Source organism: Dendrobates tinctorius, unplaced genomic scaffold, assembly GCF_039654945.1.
Source record: "Dendrobates tinctorius isolate UK_male_01 unplaced genomic scaffold, ASM3965494v1 ptg000064l, whole genome shotgun sequence".
Lineage (NCBI taxonomy): Eukaryota > Metazoa > Chordata > Amphibia > Anura > Dendrobatidae > Dendrobates > Dendrobates tinctorius.
In genome coordinates, this window is record NW_027361732.1 from 5,953,359 (window position 1) to 5,974,039 (window position 20,681).

Genomic DNA, 20,681 nt, shown 5'->3' on the forward strand with positions numbered 1-20,681 from the left:
GAAGGCCGACCTCAACAGACCAGCGCACCATTTTTTCAGTAAAATTGAACAGGGCATGGCGGAACACCTTAGTCCTGAGCAACAGCTGAGTGTGTTACAGGCCTGCAACACTGCTTACTTGCAGGCTATTCAGCAGAATCGGTATGTGCAGCAGTCAGTGGTGTCATTTCCACCGCTGACTCGCTACACCTCCCTACTGACTTCTGCTGCATACCACAGCACGGCCACCTGCATTCTCAGCGAAGCCGGACACCACTACACCACCCCAAGTCTGAGTGCTGCTGGACACTCCTCCGCCACCACCACTATGTCAAGCGCTGCTCCTGTATGGAGCACCACCACTGCCACAGCACCACCACCTTGGAGCCAAACCACCACAGAACCTGCTAGGGCCACCGACACCACCAGTCAACATCAAAAGAGCACCGCCAGCACTCCTCAGCAAAAGAGCACCACCAGCACTCCTCAGCAAAAGAGCACCGCCAGCACTCCTCATCAAAGGAGCACCGCCAGCACTCCTCATCAAAGGAGCACCGCCAGCACTCCTCATCAAAGGAGCACCGCCAGCACTCCTCAACAAAGGAGCACCACCAGCACTCCTCATCCAAAGAGCACCGCCACCAATTCTCCTCCTCGTAGTCCCGCCAGAACTTCTGTTCAGATCCCAGACAGGCAGCCTCCTTCTAGGAGCACGGACACAACAACATCTCCAAGGATCACCGCCACTTCTTTGAGCACCGACCTAACTTTGTCCCCTTCTAGGAGCACCACCACTGCCACTTCTAGGAGCACAGCCACCGCCACCACAGAGGAGCAAATTGGTGACCCGCATTCCATCTTTTACAGGGCAACGCCACGGTCCACCATCACCAAGCGGTCGAGCAAAGTACGGCGGTCACGCGGTGAAAGTCGGTCCAGGCAGGATACTCCTGCGCCAAAGAAAAAACAAAAACTTTGTTCGTTCATCCACCCTCTCCTCCTAGTATCTCTCAACCTGCCTCCATGTCCATTCCAGAGCTCCCTTCCCCCAGTACTTTTGTCGCCCCTTCTCCTAGAACCCCTTCCTCAACTTCCAGTCGTTCCTCGTCTCTCCACACCCCCAAAGTATCCCAATCTTCCCCCAAACGTCATTCCTAATAAAACTTTTTTTTTTATTTTAGTTTTTGTGAAAAAATAAATGTGCAATTGTGCTTTCAAAATATTTGGATTGGTTACTGTGTCAATCGCCGAGTACACACACTGCGCCGTACACTTAGCGTTTTTGCCACCAGATCTCTCCATTACTGAGACATGTTTCTTGTGTCAGTCTTGGAGATATGTGTTGTCAACAAAACCAATCTACATGACTTGTCTTTTCCACAGCAGTCTCTACATTCTTGTAATATTGCACAGAGTGGATCCAGCAGGGTTCCCCAACTCCAGTCCTCAAGGGACACCAACAGATCATGTTGTATGGAATCCTTTTTTATTTTGGCTCTTGTGAAGCAGTTATCAACGGAGCTATGGATTTCATTACAACATGATCTGTTGGTGGACTGCAGTTGGGGAACCCTGCTGGATCCAGTCTGTACAATATTAAAAGAATGTAGAGACTGCTGTGGAAAAGACAAGTCAGAATTTGTCCTATACTCACACAAGAAACATCAGAGCAGGGTTCCCCAACTCCATTCTTCAATGCCAACAAATAAATCATGTTTTAAGTAATTCCATTACTCTGGTGATAACAGTATCACCTGAGGGAAAAAAAATTACATCCTTAAAACATGATCTGTTGGTGGACATTTAGGAATAGATTTTGAAAACCCTGTCATAGAGGATGGTGTTGAGTGCAAGGCATATCTATTGTTACCTTGCATCTTTTGTACCGTCCTCATTTAACTATTATAGAAAAGACAAGGAACTATAGATATACCTTGTAATTAACCACATACTCTTATTGCGTGTGTTGAAGAAACTGATTAATATTGACTGTAGAGATTATAAAGATAATACAACTTGTGTGTGTATGTTTACTTACCTACTCAGGAGTATTAGTGAAGAATTCATGATGCACAAAACACAGCATCATAAATTCACTGATACACCTGGCTACTTGCTAATGGTATTGGGGTGTAAAAACAGAGAATGCACTCAGTACAGGTATCAAAACAGTTTTTTTTATTAACATACCAACAACAGGTATCAAAACAGTTTTTGTTATTAACATACCAACAAGAAATTTTTTTTACACCATTTGCTCTTGCCATTCCACCCATCCTACATCTGAGTTGAAGTAGGCCGCAAATTGGTCCCTCATTTGGCCAACTTCAACGGATGACCTGAGAGGGTGCTGTGTAAATTCAGGCAATGGATTAGGAGCAACATCATCAAAATCTAAGTTCGGGTGCTCTCGAGCAATTACAAAATTATGGAGAACAACACAGGCCTTCACCACCTCATCCACTGTTTCCAGTTTCAGATTAATAGCTGTGCAAAGAATGCGCCATCTAGATACAAGTATACCAAAGGCACACTCTACAGTTCTCCTGGCCCTGGTCAGCCTGTAATTGAAAATTCTTTTGTTGTGGTCCAAGTCCCGGCTGGAGTAGGGCTTGAAAGGTTTTGGCACATCTGGAACGCTTCATCACCAACCATTACAAAGGGCTGTGGCGGAGCTTCGGTGTGGGGAAGAGGCCGTGGCATGGGGAAATTGAAGTTGTTGCCATATAACCTCCTGCCCATGTCGGAGTTCTTAAAAGCCTGGGAGTCATTCCCACAGCCAAATGCCCCAATGTCCACTGCAATAAACATACAGTCTGCATCCGCAATGGCCATGAGTACAGTAGAAAAGTACTTTTTATAGTTGTAGTACTCTGATCCAGTTCTTTTGGGCTTGATAATCCGGATGTGTTTTCCATCCACCGCTCCCAAACAGTTAGGGAAATTGCAGGCAGTCCAAAATCTTTCGGCGATTTCCAACCACTTTTCTGCGGTTTGCAGGGGCATGAATTCTAGACAAAGAACGTTCCACAAAGCCCGGCAGGTGTCCGCTACAATTCCAGACAACGTGGAGATTCCAATCCAGTACTGGAAGTGCAGTGAAGAGAGGGTCTCTCCAGTAGCCAGGAATCTGTAACACAAAGAAAAAAACAAAAATTAATATTTGTGTTTAGGGATTTTTGTACACACGTAAAAGTAAAAAAAAAAATTATATATCTGCAGCCTTTTGTTCATACATGCCATAAAAAAAATTACCGCGGCCTTTTGTTAAATACATGGCAGAACTCTAATTCTGCCAGATTTGGAAGAGTACATGTCACAACTAATAAAATTCTGCAGGCATTGGTTTTGCAAAACTACGTACCTTAATGTGACCAGGAGCCGTTCCTCAGGAGTAATCGCACGCCGGAGCTGCGTGTCCTGTCTCCGGATGACTTCTTGCACCCGACCAAGCAAATAGTTAAAGGTTTCTTGGGTCATCCGGGTATAATCCGTAAATTTATCCGGGTTTGCCTGTAACTTGCTGTAGAGGGTGTGGTACGCTCCACGGCTCTCCCGGAGTTCAATAATGGGATGTATCCACAAACGCCGCCGCTGCCATCTTCGCTGCCTCTCTCTCTCCCTCTGTTCATGGCAAGCAACTGCTTAAGCCTGAGACATCCTCATGTCTAGATCCAAGTCAAAGTAAAAGCTCTTCCAGCGCAGATCCATGTTTCTCAAGTCAAATGCAAGCAAATGTGAAGAATTCAGCTGTAAACAGGGTCTATATAAAGAATTTCCATAAGACACGCCCACTGCTGTCCCATTGGTGGAGTGTGTTGCAAGAATTTTTCAAAGATTTTTTCTCCTGTGAAGTGACACCATTGCGCATAAAAAATGCAAATGCATGAAAAACGCTTACAAACGCATAAAAACGCTGCAATTTTTTGTCATTATGCGCACAATAATGCAACAAAAAAACGCAGCGCTTACAAGCGTTTGCATGCGCTTTTGACATGCGTTTCTTGTGCGCTCGATACGCTGCGCAAAAAGGCGCAAGTGTGAAACTAGCCTAAGCCAACTAATGGACGGCTTTAATATAGTAACATAGTTATTAAGGTTGAAGGAAGATTTTAAGTCCATCTAGTTCAACCCATATCCTATCCTAACCTACCCTAACATGTTGATCCAGAGGATGGCAAAAAAAAAAAAACATGTGGCAAACAGTAAGCTTCACATTGGGGAAAAAAATTCCTTCCCGACGCCACATTTGGCAATCAGACTAGTTCCCTGGATCAACGCAATATTAAGGAAACTAGTGTATATACCCTGCAATATTATACTTTTCAAGAAAAGCATCCAGGCCCTTCTTAAATTTTAGTAGGGAATCACTCATTACAACATCATATGGCAGAGAGTTCCATAGTCTCACTGCTCTTACAGTAAAGACCGTGTCTGTGATTATGCTTAAACCTTCTTTCCTCCAGACGTAGAGGATGCCCCCTTGTCCCCGTCACAGGTCTAAAAGTAAAAAGTTCATTAGAAAGGTCTTGGTATTGTCCCCGCATATATTTATACATTGTAATAAGATCACTCCTAAGCCTTCGATTTTCCAAACTAAATAACCCCAAGTGTAATAACCTGTCTTGGTATTGCAGACCCCCTAGTTCCCTAATAACCTTGGTCGCTCTTTTCTGCACCCGCTCCAGTTCAGCTATGTCTTTCTTATACACCGGAGACCAGAACTGTACACAGTATTCTAAGTGTGGTCGCACTAGTGACTTGTATAGAGGTAAAATTATGTTCTCCTCATGAGCATCTATGCCTCTTCCCGACCTGTGACACAGCGTATGTGTCATGAAAGTCGGTGCCAATCCGTCCTGTGACGCATACCCTGTGTCACAGAATGATCGCCCTCCTGTGGGCCGGGTGACCGGGGTGAATGAAAGGTCACCCGGCACGCAGGTACAGGGGGACCTATACTTGACCCCAGGGGGGGTGGCTTAGCCGCCCCGGGTCTACGATCACTCCTGGTGACCTTTTTGTCACCCCCCTCTGATCTGATTGGAGCTAGCGTCCATGTGACGCTAGCCCTCCAATCAGATGTGGAGGGGCGGAGAAAAACAATGTCTGCCTCGCTCCTCAGCTTCATCCCATCTGTGGAAGCCGAGGAGCGAGGTGCCTGACCGCTGACCTGCCCCACAGAGCCCGCGATCGCCGCCGCTGCCCGCCGCCGCTGCTGCTGCCACTGCCGCCGCCGCTAGCACCACCGCTGCTGTGTGCTGAGGACAGGTACTCCCCCCTCCTGTCCTCCACTCCCCCAACCTCAGCTCCCTCCCCCCTGCCCCCCGATCACCACCTGAATGGGTGATCACCCCCTGCCCCCCCTAATCACCTGCTGCATTTGCTCACCTCCTCCTGCAGGCTCCATTTACTCCCCTCCTCCCTCCTGCCCCCCCCTGCGCCTGACAGCTCCATTTTCTGTCCTCCTCCCCTTGTGATCACACCCTGCCCCCCCAATCACCTACTGCTGCCATCTACATTTTCTGCTGGCCTCTGCTCCCCTCCTGCCCCCAACCGCACCTGACAGCATCATCCTCCCTCCCCTGGTGATCACTCCAATCACCCCCTGATCACCCCGTGCCCCCCTGATCACCCCCTGCCCCCTGATCACCTGCTGCCAGCTTCATCTACAGCTGGTCCTCTGCTACCCTCCTGCCCCCCCTCACCTGACAGCCCCATCCTCCCCTGGTGATCACCCCCCCAGTGATCACCCCAATCACCCCGTGCCCCCCTGATCACCCCGTGCCCCCCTGATCACTCCCTGATCACCTACTGCTGCTGCCGGCGCCATAAACAGCTCGTCCTCTGCTCCCCTTCTGCTCCCCTCCTGCCCCCCCAGCACCTGACAGCTCTATCCTCCCCTGGTGATCACCCCCCCAGTGATCACCCCAATCACCCCGTGCCCCCCTGATCACCCCCTGATCACCTGCTGCTGCCGGCTCAATCTGTAGCTGGTCCTCGGCTCCCCTTCTGCCCCCCCCCCGCAACTGATAGCCCCATCCTCCCCTGGTGATCACCCCCCCAGTGATCACTCCAATCACCCCGTGCCCCCCTGATAACCCCGTGCCCCCCTGATCACTCCCTGATCACCCCCTGATCACCTACTGCTGCTGCCGGCGCCATAAACAGCTCGTCCTCTGCTCCCCTTCTGCTCCCCTCCTGCCCCCCCAGCACCTGACAGCTCTATCCTCCCCTGGTGATCACCCCCCCAGTGATCACCCCAATCACCCCGTGCCCCCCTGATCACCCCCTGATCACCTGCTGCTGCCGGCTCCATCTGTAGCTGGTCCTCGGCTCCCCTTCTGCCCCCCCGCAACTCATAGCCCCATCCTCCCCTGGTGATCACCCCCCCCAGTAATCACCCCATGCCCCCCTGATCACCCCGTGCCTCCCTGATCCCCCCTGATCAGCTGCTGCTGCCGGCTCCATCTGTAGCTGGTCCTCTACTCCCCTTCTGCCCCCCCGCGACTGATAGCCCCATCCTCCCCTGGTGATCACCCCCCCAGTGATCACCCCAATCACCCCCTGCCCCCCTGATCACCCCCTGCCCCGCTGATCACCTGCTGCTACTGCCAGCTCCATCTGCTGCATCTCCGCAGCCCCTTCCTGCCCCGCTCGCGCCTGACTGCCCTCGCCCGCGCCTGATAGCCCCCGCCCGCGCCTGATAGCCCCCGCCTAACAACCCGCACCTGACAGCCCCATCCTGCAGTAGAAAGTTTTTCACCAAACACTCGCACATACACACGCCCATGCACACTATAATAAAGCTTTTTTGCACACGCACACACAATGTCCCGCTCATCCCAGTCACCCCAGTCACAAAGGGTCTACTCAGTTGAGGAGGCATATGAAATTATTGCCTCCGAAACTGATAGTGAGGAGGACCCCACCTTTCTCTATACCTCCCACTCTTCCTCTTCCAGCGACATAGACTTGCCACCACCAAGATGTCGCAGGACGAGAAATCGTCCGGAGCCCAGGGAGGAAGAGTTGGAGGCCTTAGAGGAAGAGTCGGGTACCGTGGAGGAAGTCCCACAGTCAAGTGTGAGTTTCCCCCAACCTAGTGCTAGTCACGCCTAACCTAGCACTAGTGCTCCCTCCTGGACCCCCGTCCCTGAAAATTTTGCTCCATGGATTCCTGATTTCGTTACCCAATCAGGAATCCAGTTTGAGACTGCCAACTTCAGGGAAATAGACTTTTTCAAAGTCTTTTTCTCTGAGTCAATCGTCAGTCTCATGGTGGAACAAACAAACTTGTATGCCCAGCAATTTTTGGCCGAACACCCAATTTCTTCATTCTCTACTTGGAGTCCCATGGACTCTGTAGAAATGATTAAATATTGGGGACTGGTCCTTCACGTGGGGATTGTGAAGAAACCAGCAATTCGCCAATACTGGAGTACCGATATTTTATATCAAACTCCAGTATTTGGCATGGTTATGTTTCGCAAACGAACGTTTTGAGGCGATTCATAAATTTCTCCATTTCAGGGACAACACTGAAAGTCTTCCCCGCGATGACCCGAATTTTGATAGACTGTTCAAAATTCGGCCACTCATCGAACACTTCAGCAACAAGTTTGCTGAAGTGTACATTCCCGAAAGGGAAATTTGTGTGGATGAATCCCTCGTCCACTACAAAGGGAGGATTCAGTTCCATCAGTACCTGCCCAGCAAAAGGGCGAGGTACGGGATAAAACTCTACAAGCTGTGTGAGAGTACCTCAGGGTACACTCTCAGCTTTAGAGTTTACCAAGGAAAGGACAGTAGGATCCAGCCCCCAGAATGTCCACTTGCTTTGGGGGTGAGTGGGAAAATAATGTGGGATTTGGTCCACCATTTTCAAAGACAATTTAAGCGGGCACCATCAGTAAATAGTACAAAAATATAACCTACTGGGATCACCAAATTTACATAGAAGTACTATAGATTCTGAATAAAAGAAAGACTATGCAAAGAACTAATTTAGGATCACCACACTGATAACTAATAATTGTGAAAAAATCATGAATTTTATTGTACATCAGGTCACGAAACACTACACACAATAAAATGCAAATTGCCTCTTCAGAAAGAAAGAGGACTTTTACTCTACAGCGCCACCTATTGGTAGTAGCGATCCTACAAGTCACAATCAACCCTTTAACGAGTCTTGTAGTATGACTTAGGATACAAGCCAAATCACACACAATAAAAACATTTAAAAACAAGGTAAGGGACTGTAACAAACAAAAGGTCCCATAGTCCACAGTATGTCCACCAACTGCCTAGACAATATACAAATCACATATAAATTACTATTTAGTAGTAGTATGCTGCTGGTTGTTCCATTTAGGTAAGACCATAGGTTGTGTCAAACAAGACCTGATACACAGTAGTTATAGTATACTCAGATAAAGTGTAATGTCACATCAAGCATAATAACTAAATAAATAACCACACAAAGAATGTGTTCAATCCCATTAGTCAATGGCTATAGCAAATCAGAAGTGAAATACTGAAAGATGCACTAGCCCTGGTTGTAGTATAGCTATTCATCACCATTTCCCTATCAGGATAAGTATCGGAGTCCGGTCACCCAGTCATCCCAGTCAGCAGTCAGCCCATCAGGTGGCATAAAGAAACCCACGCGTTCCGACACACAAGGTGTCTTCCTCAAGGTGAGGAAGACACCTTGTGTGTCGGAACGCGTGGGTTTCTTTATGCCACCTGATGGGCTGCCTGTCTGACTGCTGACTGGGTGACCGGACTCCGATACTTATCCTGATAGGGAAATGGTGATGTATAGCTATACTACAACCAGGGCTAGTGCATCTTTCAGCATTTCACTTCTGATTTGCTATAGCCATTGACTAATGGGATTGAACACATTCTTTGTGTGGTTATTTATTTAGTTATTATGCTTGATGTGACATTACACTTTATCTGAGTATACTATAACTACTGTGTATCAGGTCTTGTTTGACACAACCTATGGTCTTACCTAAATGGAACAACCAGCAGCATACTACTACTAAATAGTAATTTATATGTGATTTGTATATTGTCTAGGCAGTTGGTGGACATACTGTGGACTATGGGACCTTTTGTTTGTTACAATCCCTTACCTTGTTTTTAAATGTTTTTATTGTGTGTAGTGTTTCATGACCTGATGTACAATAAAATTCATGATTTTTTCACAATTATTAGTTATCAGTGTGGTGATCCTAAATTAGTTCTTTGCATAGTCTTTCTTTTATTCAGAATTTGGTCCACCATTTGCCGCTAATTGAGCAGCCTCTCCGAAAGGGTGAGAGCCGAGCCCAATGTAGCGGCAACATGCTTGTGGTCAAGTTCAAAGACAAAAGAGACGTCTTTGTCTTGACCACAATCCATGGTCCCGGCACCACGGCCACTACCGTTCGAGGTAACCCCAGCATCGGTCCACAAACCGGACTGTGTCCTGGCGTACAACCATCACATGGGGGGAGTTGATCTTTCTGATCAAGTCCTTCAGCTCTATAGTGCCATGCGGAAGGTGAAGGTGTGGTACAAAAAACTGGCTGTGCACATCGTACAAATGGCACTGTATAACGCATGCGTGCTATCACGATGTGCAGGCCAGACCCACACCTTCCTTCAGATCCAGGAGGCGGTGATAAAGGCCATGATTTTTGGAGAGGAGGACGGAGCGCGCCCCAGCACCCCTGGAACTCAAGTTTCCCGTATGGTACCAGGGCAACATTTTCCCAGTGAGGGGATAACAAGAAAAAGGTGCCGGGTGTGCTATAAAAGGGGGACAAGAAGAACGACTCGTTTCCAATGTGAAACTTGTCCTGACAAACCTGGACTGTGTTTGAATGAATGCTTCAGAATTCATCACACATCCATGGACTAAACACATCCAGACATTCCACGACAGAACTCACCCACACTAGGCTGACATACACAACACCACACACACCAAACTGACGTACACTACACCACACACGCCAACCTGACACAGTGTGTCAGGTTGGTGTGTGTGGTGTAGTGTACATCAGGTTGGTGTGTGGCCTAGTGTACATCAGGTTGGTGAGTATGTGTGCTGTACACTACACCACACACACCAACCTGACATACACTACACCACACACACCAACCTGATGTAGTGTGTCAGGTTGGTGCGTGTGGTGTAGAGTACATCAGGTTGGTGTGTGTGGCCTAGTGTACGTCAGGTTGGCGAGTATGTGTGCTGTACACTACACCACACACACCAACCTGACGTACACTACACCACACACCAACCTGACGTACACTACACCACACACACCAACCTGACGTAGTGTGTCAGGTTGGTGTGTGTGGTGTAGTGTACATCAGGTTGGTGTGTGTGGCCTAGTGTACATCAGGTTGGTGAGTATGTGTGCTGTACACTACACCACACACACCAACCTAACGTACACTACACCACACACCAACCTGACGTACACTACACCACACACACCAACCTGACGTAGTGTGTCAGGTTGGTGTGTGTGGTGTAGTGTACATCAGGTTGGTGTGTGTGACCTAGTGTACGTCAGGTTGGTGAGTATGTGTGCTGTACACTTCACCACAAACACCAACCTGACGTACACTACACCACACACCAACCTGACGTACACTACACCATACACACCAACCTGACGTACAGTAGTGTCAGGTTGGTGTGTGTGGCGTAGTGTACGTCAGGGTGGTGTGTGGTGTAATATAGTGTACATCATGTTGTTGTCGTATGTGTGGTGTATATTACACCACACACCAACCTGACATACACTACATACTTTCCATAAGCGACATGGTGTCCGCTAACGATTGGAGCTAATTTTCCATTCAAAAAGTCAAATGGCGCTCCTTCCCTTCTGAGCCCTGTTGTGCACCCAAACAGTGGTTTATGACCACATATGAGGTATCGGTGTTTTCAGGAGAAATTCCCCAACAAATTTTAGGATCCATTTTATCCTGTTACCCATGTGAAAATGAAAATATTGATGATAAAACAAAATTTTTGTTGGAAAAATTAAAATGTCCATTTTTTTCTTCCATGTTGCTTTAGTTCCTGTGAAGCACCTGAAGAGTTAATAAACTTCTTGAATGAGTAGCTTGAGGGGTGCAGTTTTTAGAATGGTGTCACTTTTGAGTATTTTCTGCCATATAGACCCCTCAAAATGACTTCAAATGTGAGGTGGTCCCTAAAAAAAATGGTTTTGTAAATTTTGTTGTAAAAGTGAGAAAATCGCTGATCAAATTTTAACCCTTATAACTTCCTAACAAAAAAAAAATTTTGATTCCAAAATTGTGCTGATATAAAGTAGACATGTGGGAAATGTTATTTATTAACTATTTTGTGTCAAATAACTCTCTGGTTTAACAGAATAAAAATTCAAATTTTGAAAATTGTGAAATTTTCAAAATTTTCACTAAATTTCCATTTTATTCACAGATAAATGCAAAAATTATCAACCTAAATTTACCACTAACATGAAGCACAATATGTCACAAAAAAACCATCTCAGAATTGCTAGGATCTGTTGAAGCGTTCCTGAGTTATTACCTCATAAAGGGACACTGGTCAGAATTGCAAAAAATGGCCAGGTCATTAAGGTCAAAATAGGCTGGGTCATGAAGGGGTTAATGCATCCCATTATTTTATTTGCCTTTGCAGCAGCTGCCTGACACTAAATGTGAGTGTCGTCCACCCATACACCCAGGTCTTTTTCAGTGACAATTTTGCCCAGTGTTTTACAATTAAGCACATAATTATACATCTTGTTTGTTCTACCCAAGTGCATGACCTTACATTTATCCCCATTAAATCTCATTTGCCATTTATCAGCCCAAGCTTCTAGTTTACATAAATCCTCCTGTAATATAAAACTGTCCTCCTCTGTATTGATTACCCTGCAGAGTTTAGTGTCATCTGCAAATATTGAAATTCTACTTTCTATGCCCCCTACAAGGTCATTAATAAATATGTTAAAAAGAAGAGGGCCCAATACTGACCCCTGTGGTACCCCACTGCTAACCACAGTGACCCAGTCCGAGTGTGTTCCATTAATAACCACCCTTTGTTTCCTATCCCTGATCCAGCTCTTAACCCACTTACACATATTTTCCCCTATCCCCATTTTATGTATCAACCTTTTGTGTGGCACCGTATCAAAAGCTTCTGAAAAGTCCATGTACACTACGTCCACTGCATTTCCTTGGTCCATTCCGGAACTTACCTCTTCATAGAAACTCATTAGATTAGTCTGACAGTGTAAATACTGTTGAAAAAAGTCAATTAGCATATTGGCTTTTTCCTCATCCTTTGGATAATCCACATAATAAACTCTTAACAATCTATTAAAAGAGTAGAACTAACACCGCGCTATGCTGCAGGAGGAAGGAACACTAGATTTTTTTTTCTACAAACAATTTTGATAAGTACTCTCCAATAGTCAGATTTCCAACTGTTAGTCAGTGAAAACAGGTAATATGTTAAGACATATCAACAGCAATAAATGTGTCATACAATGTAAATAACAAGATATGTTACCGAGGGCAAGCTGCAGTCGTGGTGGGATTCGTTTTGATATCTCAGGTAGGTGATGAGATGGTAATACCACGCTGTGAACCTTTTCTTGCGTTTTCTGTTGTAACCTAGCGATGTTGTCTTCCATGATCCTGTAGTGCAATTTGGAGACTGTTTGCGTCTTTAATAAATCACTTAGGTTTCCTGCATGGTGATCTGTCCTTGTGATAATGTCATTACAGGTAAATTCTGGAGGCGGAAGTTGATAGGAAAGACTTTCATTCTCACTTGATAGAACATTTACTACTTGCCGTTTGTGGCGCCCCTTTAATGGAAAGTCTGCAGGTCTGCTGTGCATTAACTCCACATTGTGTGTTTGCTCAGAGATAGCATACTTGTGTGGTCCATGGTTACCACTCAATGTGCTCATATTGTTCCAGTGTAATGGGTAATCATCACTGTGTAATCGACTTGCAGCTGGGGTAGGGGCTTCATTGTCAGGGATCCAATCTGTCAAGTAAAAACCGCAGTGTTTATTTGGATATTACATATTGTTTAACGTATGCTTCTATCTTGGTTTGGTTGCCCAATATGCTAATTAATTTCCTATTTTCATTTGAACGCAAGCAGCAATCCAGAGGTTCGCCCACAAGAGTAATGTGCTTACTACGATTACCAACAACCATGATCATACGTACACAGTTATGGATGAGTTGCTACTTTGTAAATCTGTGTTGATAAATTTTGGATAAAAAAACGGTTCTTTACCTATTCGGCAGAAGTTATATGTAAGCACTATACTGCTCTCGTGACCACTTTTCTATTTTTTTCATTCATCCATCTTACCTGGGACTAATACTGCCCATGCTTTTATTTATGTGGTTCTTGACATTTCAGATTTTGATACTTTGGTTATGTCTGAAAGTGTTGATTCTTGATTTACTCTCCCTTTACTTCTTTGCAAAATTTCAATAAAATTACAATGAAAAATAATGTACAGTGGGGAAAAAAAGTATTTAGTCAGTCAGCAATAGTGCAAGTTCCACCACTTAAAAAGATGAGAGGCGTCTGTAATTTGCATCATAGGTAGACCTCAACTATGGGAGACAAACTGAGAAAAAAAAATCCAGAAAATCACATTGTCTGTTTTTTTTTCATTTTATTTGCATATTATGGTGGAAAATAAGTATTTGGTCAGAAACAAGCAATCAAGATTTCTGGCTCTCACAGACCTGTAACTTCTTCTTTAAGAGTCTCCTCTTTCCTCCACTCATTACCTGTAGTAATGGCACCTGTTTAAACTTGTTATCAGTATAAAAAGACACCTGTGCACACCCTCAAACAGTCTGACTCCAAACTCCACTATGGTGAAGACCAAAGAGCTGTCAAAGGACACCAGAAACAAAATTGTAGCCCTGCACCAGGCTGGGAAGACTGAATCTGCAATAGCCAACCAGCTTGGAGTGAAGAAATCAACTGTGGGAGCAATAATTAGAAAATGGAAGACATACAAGACCACTGATAATCTCCCTCGATCTGGTGCTCCACGCAAAATCCCACCCCGTGGGGTCAGAATGATCACAAGAACGGTGAGCAAAAATCCCAGAACCACGCGGGGGGACCTAGTGAATGAACTGCAGAGAGCTGGGACCAATGTAACAAGGCCTACCATAAGTAACACACTACGCCACCATGGACTCAGATCCTGCAGTGCCAGACGTGTCCCACTGCTTAAGCCTGTACATGTCCGGGCCCGTCTGAAGTTTGCTAGAGAGCATTTGGATGATCCAGAGGAGTTTTGGGAGAATGTCCTATGGTCTGATGAAACCAAACTGGAACTGTTTGGTAGAAACACAACTTGTCGTGTTTGGAGGAAAAAGAATACTGAGTTGCATCCATCAAACACCATACCTACTGTAAAGCATGGTGGTGGAAACATCATGCTTTGGGGCTGTTTCTCTGCAAAGGGGCCAGGACGACTGATCCGGGTACATGAAAGAATGAATGGGGCCATGTATCGTGAGATTTTGAGTGCAAACCTCCTTCCATCAGCAAGGGCATTGAAGATGAAACGTGGCTGGGTCTTTCAACATGACAATGATCCAAAGCACACCGCCAGGGCAACGAAGGAGTGGCTTCGTAAGAAGCATTTCAAGGACCTGGAGTGGCCTAGCCAGTCTCCAGATTTCAACCCTATAGAAAACCTTTGGAGGGAGTTGAAAGTCCGTGTTGCCAAGCGAAAAGCCAAAAACATCACTGCTCTAGAGGAGATCTGCATGGAGGAATGGGCCAACATACCAACAACAGTGTGTGGCAACCTTGTGAAGACTTTCAGAAAACGTTTAACCTCTGTCATTGCCAACAAAGGATATATCACAAAGTATTGAGATGAAATTTTGTTTCTGACCAAATACTTATTTTCCACCATAATATGCAAATAAAATGAAAAAAAAAAAAACAGACAATGTGATTTTCTGGATTTTTTTTTCTCAGTTTGTCTCCCATAGTTGAGGTCTACCTATGATGTAAATTACAGACGCCTCTCATCTTTTTAAGTGGTGGAACTTGCACTATTGCTGACTGACTAAATACTTTTTTTCCCCACTGTAAATAATTAATAACTACGTACTTATTCCTGATGAAAAAAACCCTCATTGATTGCCGACTACAAACAAGTCTTCCATCATTTCTCCACTGCGTCTTGCTAACCTACCAAATGTATATTAGTTAGGAGTAGAAGACAGATAAACAGAATGTGGCTACAGAATCAGACTACACAGAATTTGCTTGTAGTCTGTTGCTATGGAGACACAAAGGTCTAGATAGGAACTGTAGAACAGTTGCAAAGTAGCCACTTGATTTGCTATAGCTAGGCCATAACAAAGCAAACCATACATAATAACAATCTGGTTGGGGCTCTATTATGTAAGCATCAGTCTTTAGAGGTCTGGTGGGTTTACAAGGCTTTAGCTGTCATTTAAAAGGATCTATATAAACATACATACTTTCAGTGAGAAGGTCCATCTTTTCCATAACATCGTTGGATGCATTGTTTCCATGATTTGATCTTTGTAGCAATGAGAGCTGTGGTTGGTTTTCTCGTGTACAACAAGGTGGACTTCCTAAAAACGCAAATACAGGCTTTATATTTAGACCTTAGGTTTTAATGTAAGCTAATTTCATTAATATACTATCAACTGTTTGGTTGTTCTCTGTTAAAAAGGTTGTCTCCACTACTTTTACATTGATGCCCTTTCCTGAGTATAGGGCATCATCAATATCTGATCTTCCAGGGTTCGGCACTCGGCACCCCCGCCGATCAGAAGTTATCGGTGCAGGTGGTGAAGGAGCTTGGCTGTCTACTTGTAAGGATAGCGCATCAATGTAAAAGTATTGGACTACCTCTTAAACCTCAGATAACTTATATATGGAACTTCTGTGGGGAAATAAACACAGATGGCTGCATCAATTAGAAAGGGCTGAAAACAATAACCCATGGGTCGCAACATGCACTCAGAGACCCGATTTAACCGCCATCTGTATTCTCAGGATGCAAATATAATAGTGGAACATGAAACTGGTTCCTTCTTCCATCATTCAGCGTGTGCAACTGAGACAGTAGAAGTGATGATGTCCCTCCATCGTGTCTCCTGTGCGGAGTGTCATCCGCACCTACTGTCACTGTTATTAGCGACAGCAGGTGTTGGATGATGGGGTAACAGTCCCAAAAGCCCCCACCTGCTGTCGTTCGGACTTTAATATAACGCTCATCATTCTCCTCTGCTCGTGGGCAGAAAGACAGCCGGCTTCAGCACCAGCCACCGGGGAACAGCGCTTACAGTAGCACTCCATCCCCGGCGGCCGTCCCTGCACACGGAGGGCATCAATGTGTGTTCTCTTCTCCGTGTGCACGTTTTGCTGTCCGTGATGACAGCAAAAAACGGACATGTCAGTGTTTTGCCCACGGACACGCGGTCCATGGAAACACACTGACATGTACAGTACATACACCCATTCATTTGAATAGGTCTACGTGTGTACGTGTCTCCGGTACGTGTGAAAACTGTCACCACACGTACCGGAGACACGGACGTGTGAAAGAGGCCTAAAGCTACGTTTCCATGATGACTATTTGGTGCATTTTTGATGTTGAGGATTTTGTGCAGCATTTTTGCACCAATTAGCTAAATGAAGCTACTTGTGTTTTATCACTGCATTTTGAGTGTGTTTTTTTTAACATGCTTTTTTCAGCTGCAGTTTTTGTCTCCTTTCAGTAAGTAATGTTTTAAATACAAATAATGTTTGAATATTTCCTGGTACTTAGCTTTGATAACATATTATTGATAAAGTCATGTGCAGATTTCACTGCGGGAAAAGAAATAAAACACATATTCATTTTTTTACCTGCAGATTTTCCACATCCTCATTACTTCAATATAAAAAATGTATATGGTGCGGATTTTGAAAACTCACCGCAGTTAAAAAAAAAGCACAGTGGGCATGAAATTTATATGAATCCAATTCATTTCTCTAGAACTGTAAGGGTCTGTGCACATGATGCATTTTTGTGGCATTTTTTTCTTGGCAGTTTTTTCACAAAGCCTGAAGGATTTCCAGCAAAGTGAATGATGCTTTTTTCCTTGTAGATTTGATGCAGATTTAAATCTGCAGCATGTCAATTCTTTCAGCATTTTTGCAGCAGATTTGACTCACACTAATGAGTGGGGAATAAAATACAACAAAAAACATACGTAAAAAATGCATCAAAAAGGTGAGTAATTTATACAGAGTTTTCCTGCCAACACAAGAGATTGGATGTGGAATTCGGCAAGAGGACATACCTAAGCCCAAGTCCAGTATATGCTAGTATGTCCTATAATAACTAGCTCCACTTTTGTGGCATGAGATAAATGGCATTCTGAGTTAAACAGTAGCTACAGTTCACATTACCTGTCTTTTGGCTTGAGTTTGGTTGTTTTCCACTGAGTGCAGGTAGGATTTTTGGAGGAAGTGGTCTACGCAAGAGCTTTGGTGGTTCCAACAAACATTTCAGCGGCAGACATGGAAGCTCCATTACTAAAGAGAAAGAAATGCAAATTTTGCTATCATGCTGGTGGAATCATACACCTGCCAGAATCCCACCAATGTGATAACAGCAACCAATAGTTATTTTGTTTTATAACCCAGATAAGAAGGTCTGGTTCAGACAGTCACATTTCATGGTGTGTAGACTGAGTGCTATGTCCAGACTGAGCGCAGGTCTCTTGAGACGAACGTATAACCTGAGAGGCGTAGATGAGATTGCAACTGTGGGACAGGAGAACCACGCTCAGGCTTTGTACTGCGTCTGTATTTGAACTGTGGTCGAATACGACCATCTGAACCAGGCCAAAATCAAACAGAAATGGAAATATCATTTGAGTGCTGAACCAAAACTGAAGCTGTGATGAGTCCTACTGAAGGAAATGCTTACTGAGAATGGCAGACGTAACACATATTAAATGTGATGTCAAATGTCATCCTTAGATAAACAAGAAAAAAAGTTGGAATTTTTAGTAAAGTTTATTTTTAATAACTGTCTATTGTTCACTGTGCTCCTCGGAAAGCTGCTGCAAGGTAATAATGATGCTGCCAACCAAGAACGGCAATGGAAAATAAAATCAATTTTTTCTGTGTAAATTGAGTTTTATACATCTTGATAAACAGGGCTGTGGAGTCGGAGCCCATTTTGGTGGAGCAGGAGTCATGGAAATTGAGGGGGTTGGAGTCAGAGGTTTGGCTTAGCGACTCCACAGCCCAGTTGATAAACTCAGCTAATACTATTAACAACTAAAGGCTCAGATTTACATTAAATAGCTGTCAGCGGAATGATCATTTGGCAGCGATCTCTCCCAACTCCTTCAGTACTGCTGTATTCTCTATGAGAGAGCCGCTGTCACACTCCTCTGGCAGCTGCTTATGTCCTGGGAAACCAAAAGGATCGGCGTTGGAGATCCAACGGGCCGGATATTTCTCCTATGACGTCTAGGGAGTGTCAGGTGTCCCCTATACCCATTAGACTGCTGGGCGATCCCCCCCAACGTCAGGAGGTTCGGATGACTTTTAACTATTGTGTATGCAATTTGTAAGCTAAAATAGCAACTGATCAGGGCAGTGCTGGAGGGTGGAGGTCTGTCAGTAGCTAAATGTCTGCTTTTAAGTAGTGATGAGCGAATGTGCTCTGATAAGGTGTTATCTAAGCATGCTTGTGTGCTAACCAAATGTCTTCGGCGTGCTCGAAAAATATGTTCGAGTCCGCATGGCTGCATGACTCGAACGTATTACTGGAGCACGCCAAAGTCACTCGGTTAGCACACGAGCAGGCGCCGATAACACTTTATCAGAGAACCTTTGCTCATCACTAGTTATGGTGGAAGCAAACGTAACAGTTTTTAGGTGATTCAAAAACATTGCAAAGGAAATGAGGAGCTGATGATTTACATCCAATTTAATGCAGAACTGGGCAGGAGAAGCTACTATATATAATATTCAGCCAGGAGAAATGAGAATCAAGACTATCTAAATACTGATGTCAGTTTTTGACCCAAAAAGTGACAAATGGTAAAATAACTTGCAAGAACTCACAAATTTTTCAGTTCTTTTATGCTTGATTATAGAAAGTGCACTAGAAGTCCCAGGCCCAGTACCTCCACTTTCATCTTAATCGCCATATTAAAAAATTCTTTATTCAGTCATTAAATAGAAGTAAAACTGATGAGAAAGTTCTGCACAGACACAACACTAATAAACTTCCATCACACAGTGGCCCTGATTCATCGAGGCTCGCCAGTCTTGATATGGGGCGTAGTGGAGTCAGAAGCTCCAGTTTCATGAAGAGGTGTCATGAATCTGGAGTGTTTGACGAGTGGTTTGTGCCTCCGTCCGTTACACCAGAAATCTTACTCCAGTCAGGGACTGCCACTGCTAGTTATGAATTAGACGCTTGTTATGGATGTTGTCTCACACCCCAGCTCTGCAGAGATTAGAGAAATTGGCGTTAATATGCCAAAAGTCAGAAACTTTTGGCACAACTGCAAGTTGCACCAACATTTTGAGACTTTTCAAAGATTCAGTGCCACTGTTTGGGAGTAAAAGCTTTGAAAACTGTGTCCTTAGTCAAGGTCATCTCTCAACTCCCTCCAAACCCCCTACAGACGATGTTGGGGTAAAAAAGGCTCAGTGGTGCGGAATTATAAACATGTACATTTTCTGAAAATTGTCCCCCTAGTTTACATAATGAATATTATACATATATATCCTTTTGTTTTTCTTTCATGTTATCCATAGATTCCTTACAAAAGTTTGAAAATGGCAGCGGCTGCGCCGGCGGAGTAGCATCTTGCTAGAGAAAAAACAAATTGTCTCCACCAAGATGGCGCCGCCGTTGCCTGAGCAGTAGCAGCTACTGGCACAGCATGAGCACAATGTAAGAGTCATAAAAATGACTGAGAAAAAAAAAAACATTTCTGGCAAATAAAGACGACAAGTGCGTGAAATTCATGGTGGTTTTTTCATATTTGCCATACAACACAAAAAGGCCAAAGAAGGAGCAGGCAGTAATAATGGCGCAGACAGGGCCCGGCCACTGGAGGCCTCACTGCTGGGAGTTGGCCATTGTGAAGCCACAAGTGGCTCCTCGGTCTCGCAGCACTCATATATCCTGTGCAGACGCTGCAGCACCAGCGTGCCTGCCACTGCCGACACCACAGAACTCATATATTACACCCTGCGTCCTCTCACCCGCCTGTCACGTGACCACAGACCTTCCACAAATCCGACCTTTCATGGATTCACAACCGCTCCGAGTCCTCAGTGTCCCTAGCAACCGGCCCTGACGACGCAGCACAGCGGCTCCCAGAGCGCATGCGCAGCAGTGCCCCGTGCTGTCGATCAATGGCGAGAGGCAGCATCCTCTGCAGCAATGTGCGCTCGTGTAATCTATCCCATAACGTTCCGGTCTCTCATGTATCCCATAATGTTCATTTCTCTCAGCACTCGTCCCCTCCATACGCCGAGTATCGTCGCTATACTTCTCGTAATAAAAAATCGTCTAAGCCATTTTTGAGCTTCAGGAGCACATATAACACATGTTTTTGGCTTTGTC

At 44.9% G+C, this 20,681-nt stretch overlaps 1 protein-coding gene across 2 annotated transcripts in view; it reads right to left on the minus strand.

Annotated features, from left to right (window-relative positions):
* Positions 1-20,433, minus strand: part of LRRC63 (leucine rich repeat containing 63) — a 73,378-nt gene extending 52,945 nt beyond the window's left edge. The window contains exons 1-4 of one of the 2 annotated variants that reach the window (XM_073580261.1): positions 20,318-20,433; positions 17,489-17,614; positions 15,544-15,660; positions 12,563-13,048 (exon numbers count right to left, since the gene is read on the minus strand). In XM_073580261.1, the coding sequence (XP_073436362.1) occupies positions 12,563-13,048; positions 15,544-15,660; positions 17,489-17,612 (727 nt within the window). In that variant the 5' untranslated portion in view covers positions 17,613-17,614; positions 20,318-20,433. The remainder of the gene's footprint in view (positions 1-12,562; positions 13,049-15,543; positions 15,661-17,488; positions 17,615-20,317) is intronic. The other variant, XM_073580262.1, reaches the window with a different exon arrangement.
* Between the last annotated feature and the right edge of the window lie 248 nt (positions 20,434-20,681).